Source organism: Mytilus edulis, chromosome 8 (assembly GCF_963676685.1).
Source record: "Mytilus edulis chromosome 8, xbMytEdul2.2, whole genome shotgun sequence".
Taxonomy (NCBI): Eukaryota; Metazoa; Mollusca; class Bivalvia; order Mytilida; family Mytilidae; genus Mytilus; species Mytilus edulis.
In genome coordinates, this window is record NC_092351.1 from 60,906,758 (window position 1) to 60,917,236 (window position 10,479).

The 10,479-nt window shown below is 29.2% G+C and overlaps 1 protein-coding gene across 1 annotated transcript; it reads left to right on the top strand.

The window, feature by feature from the left end:
• The first annotated feature begins 6,063 nt into the window (after nt 1-6,063).
• Nucleotides 6,064-9,064, top strand: LOC139487064 (uncharacterized). The gene is made up of 3 exons (XM_071272072.1): nt 6,064-6,208; nt 7,186-7,425; nt 8,457-9,064. The coding sequence occupies exons 1-3, from the start codon at nt 6,157-6,159 to the stop codon at nt 8,735-8,737; spliced, it is 573 nt and encodes a 190-aa protein (XP_071128173.1). The 5' UTR covers nt 6,064-6,156; the 3' UTR covers nt 8,738-9,064.
• The last annotated feature ends 1,415 nt before the right edge of the window (nt 9,065-10,479 follow it).

The window sequence follows — 10,479 nt, forward strand, 5'->3', positions numbered from 1 at the left end:
TAATATGCATCAAAATAAATCAATAACTGCATTCTTATTCCACAAAAATATAAGTTTAAGTATTTTAATTCTCATTATATCTCAATTCTGATTAGAAGACTTGTCTCTAGATGGTAAAAATAACTGATTTCAAATAAAATAGTATCATTTTTAATAAAAAGAAGAATAATTTTGGTTATTTTTAACAATGCAAATAAAATTTCAATATGATTTCTCTGCCATTCTTTTAATTTTATGAAAAAAAACCTATTCTAAACTATAAAAAGTACAAAAATCCAATGGCGGCCAATAATTTTCAGTAAAATGAAGAAATATTTGCATTTTAGGCAACATGTACAAAAATTTAATATCTTCTTCCTTAAAGTAAGATTATTTTAAAGAGAACAGCCAATTATTATGTACAAAAAGTACTGAAATCATATGACAGTTAATAATATGCATCAAAATAAATCAATAACTGCATTCTTATTCCACAAAAATATAAGTTTAAGTATTTTTATTCTCATTATATCTCAATTCTGATTAGAAGACTTGTCTCTAGATGGTCAAAATAACTGATTTCAAATAAAATAGTATCATTTTTAATAAAAAGAAGAATAATTTTGGTTATTTTTAACAATGCAAATAAAATTTCAATATGATTTCTCTGCCATTCTTTTAATTTTATGAAAAAAAACCTATTCTAAACTATAAAAAGTACAAAAATCCAATGGCGGTCAATAATTTTCAGTAAAATGAAGAAATATTTGCATTTTAGGCAACGTGTACAAAAATTTAATATCTTTTTCCTAAAAGTAAGATTATTTTATAGAGAACAGCCAATTATTATGTACAAAAAGTACTGAAATCATATGACAGTTAATAATATGCATCAAAATAAATCAATAACTGCATTCTTATTCCACAAAAATATAAGTTTAAGTATTTTAATTCTCATTATATCTCAATTCTGATTAGAAGACTTGTCTCTAGATGGTCAAAATAACTGATTTCAAATAAAATAGTATCATTTTTAATAAAAAGAAGAATAATTTTGGTTATTTTTAACAATGCAAATAAAATTTCAATATGATATCTCTGCCATTCTTTTAATTTTATGAAAAAAAACCTATTCTAAACTATAAAAAGTACAAAAATCCAATGGCGGTCAATAATTTTCAGTAAAATGAAGAAATATTTGCAATTTAGGCAACATGTACAAAAATTTAATATCTTTTTCCTTAAAGTAAGATTATTTTATGAAGAACAGACAATTATTATGTACAAAAAGTACTGAAATCATATGACAGTTAATAATATGCATCAAAATAAATCAATAACTGCATTCTTATTCCACAAAAATATAAGTGTAAGTATTTTAATTCTCATTATATCTCAATTCTGATTAGAAGACTTGTCTCTAGATGGTAAAAATAACTGATTTCAAATAAAATAGTATCATTTTTAATAAAAAGAAGAATAATTTTGGTTATTTTTAACAATGCAAATAAAATTTCAATATGATTTCTCTGCCATTCTTTTAATTTTATGAAAAAAAACCTATTCTAAACTATAAAAAGTACAAAAATCCAATGGCGGTCAATAATTTTCAGTAAAATGAAGAAATATTTGCATTTTAGGCAACATGTACAAAAATTTAATATTTTCTTCCTTAAAGTAAGATTATTTTATAGAGAACAGCCAATTATTATGTACAAAAAGTACTGAAATCATATGACAGTTAATAATATGCATCAAAATAAATCAATAACTGCATTCTTATTCCACAAAAATATAAGTTTAAGTATTTTTATTCTCATTATATCTCAATTCTGATTAGAAGACTTGTCTCTAGATGGTAAAAATAACTGATTTCAAATAAAATAGTATCATTTTTAATAAAAAGAAGAATAATTTTGGTTATGTTTAACAATGCGAATAAAATTTCAATATGATTTCTCTGCCATTCTTTTAATTTTATGAAAAAAAACTATTCTAAACTATAAAAAGTACAAAAATCCAATGGCGGTCAATAATTTTCAGTAAAATGAAGAAATATTTGCATTCTAGGCAACACGTACAAAAATTTAATATCTTTTTCCTTAAAGTAAGATTATTCTATGAAGAACAGCCAATCATTATGTACAAAAAGTACTGAAATCATATGACAGTTAATAATATGCATCAAAATAAATCAATAACTGCATTCTTACATGTATTCCACAAAAATAAAAGATTAAGTATTTTAATTCTCATTATATAAATAATATAGTTCAATATTTGATAAAAAGAATATTAATTTTGGTAATTCTAAACAATGGGAACACACTTTTAATATCATTTCTTTGACATTCTTTTAATTTCATGAAAAAAACAACCTATTCGAAACTATTAAAAGTTCAAAAATCCAATGGCGGTCAACAATAACCATTTTCGTAGAAATAAGTTCATGTATTATATGTCTCTGATGTTTATAAGATTTAATACGAAAATATTTATCAACACAAACAATTTAACGCTCTAAATTAAGGTGTCTTCGTAGAGGTCCGCGTTCATCGATTGTAAACACTGTGGAGTTCGGTTTACATAAGAATTTTAAATATATACGTATCCGTCCGATCCGTGCATAAATTTAATTTACTGATCGATCGGTGACAGTTGTCAGGGTAACTCTCACAGAGGTTATTTGACTTATCTGACGGATCCTATGGGTCACCGATCACCGATCACTCATCGATCAGTCAAACATCCGTCACCGATCATTCACCGATCAGTCAAGTTCACGTCAAACAGTAACGCCCAAGGTTGCAAGTACTGTATATGTATATAACATACTAGTAATATTTAGTTAGCTTTTAATTTACTGATAACAAAATCAATATTTATACCAATAAAAACAATTTTCAATGATCTTATTACAGTGTTTAATAGGTAGCCTTTTAGAATAAGTTTATCTAAAGAAGCGACAAGTTTACATGGATCATTTCTAAATTTCCGGGCACGGTTAACAACATTTCCGTAAAAATGAGGATGTACTATCCCGTTTGAAATAAGCTTTCTACAGGTACAACCAAACTTCAAAACCAAATCTTTATATCTACGGAAAAATTTAGTAAAGGTTTTAAGTAATTTATGGTAACGATATCCCTGGTTTAATAATTTACCAGTAATACATATATTGCGTTCGTTAAAATCAAAAACGTCACAACAGACACGGGCATGGCGAACGAGCTGTGAAATATAAACACCGTAAGATGGTGTTAAAGGAACATCACCATCTAAAAATGGAAAATTAACAATAGGGAACGAAAATCGTCTTTTTTGTCGTAAATTTTCCCGTTTAAAACCGAAATATCTAAATCCAAGAAAGGACAGTTAGTAAATTTGATTTATTTAAAGTAAGTTCCTTTGGGTAAATTTCAGCAGTATATTGAGAAAATTCATGATTATTTAACGAAAAAATATCATCAAGATAACGGTAGGTGTTGTTTAATTTATCAATTAAGTATCTATGATATTTATATTTATATTATATATATTATATAAAACAGGTATAATTATAGATCAAGCTAATTTTTTTACATTTTGTATACAGGTGTTTGAAAATGGCGATGAAATTAAATTGCATATCTATATAAATATGGCAGAGTGCTGTTGTAATCGTGTTAACAGGGTTATACAACATATAGTACATTTTGATATTCTTACATTAAATTATTACATATGCGTGTATAACTGTACTATTTATTTCATATGAAAAAAATGTGATCAGTGTCGTGATCTCTATATGTTGTATTGACTGAAATCTATATACACATTGTTTGTTATATTTGTTTTGTGCAGAGTAAATACAATCTAAAGGTATTGTATCATACACTGCCCCATATTCTTTTTATGTTCTCCATAAGTATATATATATACATAATAGGAATATTTACAGATAATTCTAAAAGTACAGATTATTATGTTCAATAAGATAGGGATAGTTGGAGATATAATATATTTTGATATATGGTAACTGTCCTTGTACATGTACCTATGTCTTGGAAAATTTGCTGGAGTCAATTTGTCTGTTGTGGTATTCATCTGTAGGGTCTGTTGCTGGTCTTTTTCTCTGTTGCTGGTGTTATTGATTCACAATGCACAATGATTTTATCAATTGATCTTTTAGATTCAGGTTTTGGCTTGTGTTTTGTTTTGACTTCGTTGTTCTTGTCCTTTATTCCCCTGCAAATGAGGATCAGTTTCTGAAATGATGACTTTACTGACATCTGTTGTTGTTTTTGTTATTGTTTCTGTAAGTTGCAATATGAGTTTTGAAGTTAGGGTTTTATTGTGATCAACATGATCACCAATGTCCGTCTCTTCCATACTTTCACTCTCACTAGAATCAAATTAATCATTATCTTTATTTGCTTCATTGTCTGATATATCGATGCTGGTTTACTTGGAGTTTGTTATTCTTTTGCTTTATGTCCTTCTTTTCCACATTGATTTCAAACCATTCGTTTTGGCATTTATCTTTTTTGTGTTCCTTTTTTAGGCATTTTTTTAAAAGTAATATATGCATTTATGAAGATCTGTCCTTTGTAGTATATTTTGACATCGTACTTGTTTTTTCTTGTGAATCTGGGTAGTGTGCCCTTCTATAACTCGACATAAAAGATTCTGTCTCCAGAATCGCAGTCAGTGAGAGCGCTATCTAGTCTTACTATCTCCCTAAAATAGCTTGTAATAACTACACAAATAGACTGAAAAAACGCGAAAATCATACCGTCATCAGCTGATCATGGAATGTTGGCAACACGTACTCGGAGGTATTCTGGCTGCTGCTAAGTAGCCGGAATTATTAGGCTTTTATCATATACTGTTGACAGTTTATTACGTATATATACACCACGGATGTGATCTCTTGCTTCTTCTCGTGCAAGATAAATACGCCTCATTCCTTTGACTCCTTGTAACCCTTTCATTTGGAATTAGGGTACCCCTGTACCGTTACTTTTGTTAACTTCTTCATGTATTAAGATGTCTTTTTGTTGAAGGTCTGTATTGCAGAATAAATCTGTTTCTAGAATGATTATATGTTTTACTGACGATATTTATAAATAAGGAAATAACAGCAACACAAACAGCTAGGGGTGATCGCTGGTGCTCCGGAAGGATAAGCAGATCCTGCGTCACATGTGGCATCCGTCGTGTTGCTCATTTTATTACAAAGCCGGTTAAAAGTCTAATATGTTAGGTCACATTCGTGAAAAAGGGACGGAATTGAAGTTACGACTTAAGGAACATATCCGATATTAACTGTGAAACGGATATTCAAAAACGGTCGGCCAACTCGTGATGGCGTCCGTAAAATTTTTCGAAGGGATGATTTCAACCTCACACTTGGAATTTACATTGGAAAAGTCAGAATTGGGAAGCTAACATCATCTCTTTTGAGATACACGAAATCCCAGTGGTTGATAAAAGACATTTGAAGGTACACTCTTCGAAAATTGAATGGTCATTGGGGTAAATGCTCAAGAAAATGAATTATGTTTCCAAAAAAATGTTTTTTTAATCGTCAGTACATCTCTTTGGACAAACCTTATACCACTTTCTATTCATAATGCTTTTGATTGGTTTAACGTTGTTGTTGTTTACATGAATTTATAAAATAAAACGATATTCTAATGTACAATCCTTGAAAATTGAATGGCCATTGGGGTAAATGCTCTATAGTATCTTTAAATTAATTGCCCCCAAATTTTTATATATAACAAATATAAAAGGTGTCTTTACGAAAATTGTGAATTTATATATTCGATGTGCGTTCGTTTTCTTGTAAGATATGATGCATTTTTTCAATTGTAAATGATCATAACAATATGTGAAATGCAATACTTAACAACATCACTAAATAAATAAATTTGGTGTTTTTCCTGTCTTCTGATTGGTTAAAATTATTAGTTTTATTTTCAATTATCGCGGATTATTCAATGTGAAGAGTCAAAAATTAGTTTTATGGTTCAATAAATTCAAAATAGATAATAGCTATTCATTAAAAATTGTATTATTTTCAAAAGTGAAACCCAGTCTACAAGGAAGTTAAGTATGTTACAAAACATATTGAGATGTTTTCATTAGCGTCAGTACTCTTCTTTTGACAGACAGTATAAACACCTTGTATTCATGATGCTTTTGATTGTGTTTACGTTCTTGTTGCTTACAGGAGAATTATACGGTAAGTGATTATAATATTTGAGAGATAATTAATTTTGTAGAAAACAAATTATATTTATGTAAGTGTAACATGTATAATTCTCTATTCATCTAGGAGTTAAGAGGTTTCGTAAATATACAAATTATTCCTACTGTTACTCACGTAGCTATCTGTCGAGCGATGTATTCAGGTTTATTGTAAAATGAATGGGAATTGTTTTATTAACCAAACAGATTCAATATACACTTAAACATCATCAATCGTTCATTGTAATGAATGTCCAATACGAAACACACTAAAACTTGTTAAGATTGATGTATAATTACGGGCCAGGTAGTTATACTTTTGTCAAAAACTAATAATTAAGTGTTACCAAATGTTGAATTTTTGAAACAACTAATTGATAATTGAGTAATGTCACACTCAACTGGTCTACAAATTAAAATGTTCTGATATTATAATACCACTTGACACAATTAATTTTCAAAAAATAATGTAAAACAAATTTGAATACATACCTTTAATTTCTGATCTATAAAACTAGTTCTTACTCTAACAAAACACACACAATATTCGATTGGACAGAAATCTTTTTTTATGAATTATTGATCAATTAATCAATGCATACAGAGCTGAAGTCGACAGTTGAATTGCTTTTTGTTAATGTGTCTCTCAGTAAATTGTATCAAACATGCATACAAATTTGACTTTTAGAAAATTATATCATATACAAAAGTTAAACCCGGTTCACAAGGAAATTATGTTTTCAAAAAATACTGGCATGTTTTTATTAGCGTCAGTACACTTCTTTTGACAAACAGTATAAAAACCTTGTATTTATAAAGCTTTTGATTGTGTTCACATTGTTAAAGTTTACAGGAGAATTAAGTGGTAAGCGATACAAAAAAAATTAATAATATGGCAAAACCAAAAGCTCAAACACAAGTACGTGTGCTTCTTTTATACTTACATTAACAGAAGCAACTAATTTTTTTCAGGAACAGAGTGTATACATTGTACAGACATAGTGTTAAATAGTTCTTCCATCCCATCTGCACTGAAAGTTGAACTAGAAGTATACAGAACACCAAACTGTGAAAATGCACACACAGCCAAGAATTCCTCGGGAATAACTTTGAGTAATTGCACAGAAGCTGTAGATGTAGGACAAGCGAGCAAATGTGGAAGACTGGTTGGATCACTATTGTTGTCGAGTGGTCAATCTGAAAACAAATTAGGTATTGAATTAAATATTAAAGACACTGGCAAAGTTCTATTCTGATAAATAGATTTTGAACTAGATAGAAGTACACATAATGTAAAACAAAGGACGTGAACTAGAAAGATAAAAGAAGTATACAACATTTTCTCGATGTTGAAAAACTTCACCTTTTGTATTAGGCCACAGACACTATAGGGAAGAGCGATGTTCACCGAGTTTTTTTTTTAACAATTTTCGTGTCGAAAACAATAAAAAAAAAAGACAATTTGTTAAAGATAATGACCTAATATGTTTATACTGCAGCTAACGGTTGTGAGACAAATGAAAATTTGAATACTTAACTATTTTTCCTTTTTTTAAATAAACCATAGATTGTGAAGAACGTTAAATCAATATTGCACGACGATTCCCTTTGTTATTGTATTTGACAACATCGGGAGTTCTAGCTGTATTAAGTATTTTAAAAACGATGAAAATGTCAAAGTTTATAACTTGCATAACAATATACCTTGATATTTGATAGTTGAACTGACAATAGATATAGAAAGATGCATGTGGCATGAGTTCCAATAAAACAAGTCTTCATCAAAATCACAATGTATAAAAAGCTGTTTATCTCACTCGATCTACGTCAGAAGTCTTTATCATGCTGGTTTATTAAACTCTAGTGCACGTGGGTATATTGAATGTTTGATAAACACCTCTGAAATGAAATCTATTGTTTTTTTGTGAGTTTTATCCACTTTTGAAAAGTTGTGTTTAAATATTGTTAATTTGTTTTTGTCTTGATCTATTTTCGAGACCTTACTGTTAGCATGTCAATTGGTGCAAACTGCTGGTTGAAGACAACACTTTATTTGTGTGTTGTTATAAACTGTCATCAAAGTATTTTATCGTGTGTTGCTAATGTGTACAAAATACAAATATACCATGTACTTTTACTTACATGGAACCATTATGACAATTGGTGGGGATATTTATGAACCTGAACATACATTCAAATGTATAATACTACAATCACTATGCAATGTTCTATCTATATTATAGAATTACCATTTTACTTTCACATCAGAGGATGCTTCGTCGTAGAGCAGTCATTGGGAGGAGGGTGCTACCGAAACCACCGATTAATTGATCAGTATAAAGATTCTATGTCGAATTACTTAAATGTTGAAGGAATTAGTTCCGTACAACTTGGCGAATTTAATGGTGTTCTCTGTATTAATGGAGCTAACAACGTGGATCCATGGAAGATTAACCTAGCAATAAGGCATAAGCATTGCTGGGTGACTTTTATTGTGTTTTTTATGGTTTGTTGTTTATTATAGACAAAACATAAACACACAATGTTTTTGAATCTAAGAGAACAGCAATTTATGATACAACATTTTCAATTGATTTGTAACTTGCTACTTCTATTTCACTTGTTAGAGTTTGTGTTGTTTTGTACGACAATATTGATTTCACAAGACTTAGGACTATATTGTTTTCTTTAGTTTTATTATGTTCATATGTGTTTTTAAAAGTTTGAAGGGTTAATAATTTTTTTTAATAGATTCATATCTAATGTGACTGAAAACGTATTATTTGAACTCAAAACGAATGTTTAACTGTTTACGGTCCATTTTCTTAAGAATTAAATCATATAAACAACTTTTTAATTATTATTCTGTTTCATAAAAGCTACTAACCAAAAAGGACAAAAATGTGTAGCCAAAGCCGGGCAGAGAATCAAAGTATATCCATAATATAATTACAGAATATAAAAACATCATCTAATACATGTAATAGGATAGAGCTTACAGAACGACATAGAAAACTAAAGATTGAGCAACACGAACCCCACCAAATAATGGGGGTAGTCTCAGGTGCTCTGAAACGGTAGGCAGACCCGTTATCTTTTTTTTTATGTAGGTACACACCCATCAATATGTCTGATTGGGTTGGTCACATTCGGTGGAAGAGGATGAGATTATAGTAACTACCATTGGAACATATCCGTCGTCATCGATAAAACAGATATCCCATAACGGCCAATCAAGTCGTGATGGCGTCCATAAAATTTGTAAAAGGGGTTTGAAACCTCAACACTCGTATCTCATGAATAGTTTCTTTTCGAGCAGCAACCAATTTCCATGGAAATAATGATAGGAAACTGAAATCCTGTAATATCATATCAACTGGGAGATATTTTTTAACATAATGCATATGATCCATAATTTTTTTATACCCTGTACTTTTCTGAATTTGAGAAGGTTATACCAGATAACTGTTTTCATTCAACAAAGTTACAACATAATAGAACAAGTGATTTAAATTTCAAATTGAATTAGAAAATATGTAAGCTGAGCTACGGTTTTAAATATTGATCGTAACATTCATCAAGTGTGTCATTATACAAAACACCTACAACGTATAATTTTTTCAAGGACAAGTACAAAATACTGATGACGTGACTAAATCATTTATATACAAAAACATAATATCACTTTATAGTATTGACGATACAAAATATTTATTGTTCTCTTTAAATGAAAAAAAAACAACAAAAAACATGAATCACCTTAATGTCATAGCAGTAACTTTCAGAAGTTAACAACGTATAGAACACATATACTAAGAATCGTATTAATCTTGATTTTTCACTTATTCCAAGTATTCAGAAAGACGCTTTGTTCTAAAATTTTCTAACGCATAAATAGGATAGTTGTATGTAATATCCATTATAAAAGGAAAGGAATTTAATTTGTCATGCAGAAAGTAGGACAGTTTTACTTGAGTTTTCTTCTGGTATAAAAACTCATTTTATGATAAACTATGCTTCATTAGCTTTAACATTAGGTAACCCCTTTGAATCGTTCTGTTTTTGTTTTTGTATACATATTTTAACATAATAAATCCTAAAGGCAACATATACCGCTGTTTAATAGTCATAAATCGAATTAGCGAAAACAAATCCAGGTAACAAGCTAAGACCGAGGGAAACACATCAATCATAGGAAGAAAGTAATTGAACAATTTGGGTTAAAATCATACTGGTTAATTGATAAACTCGAAAACAAGTTGTTGG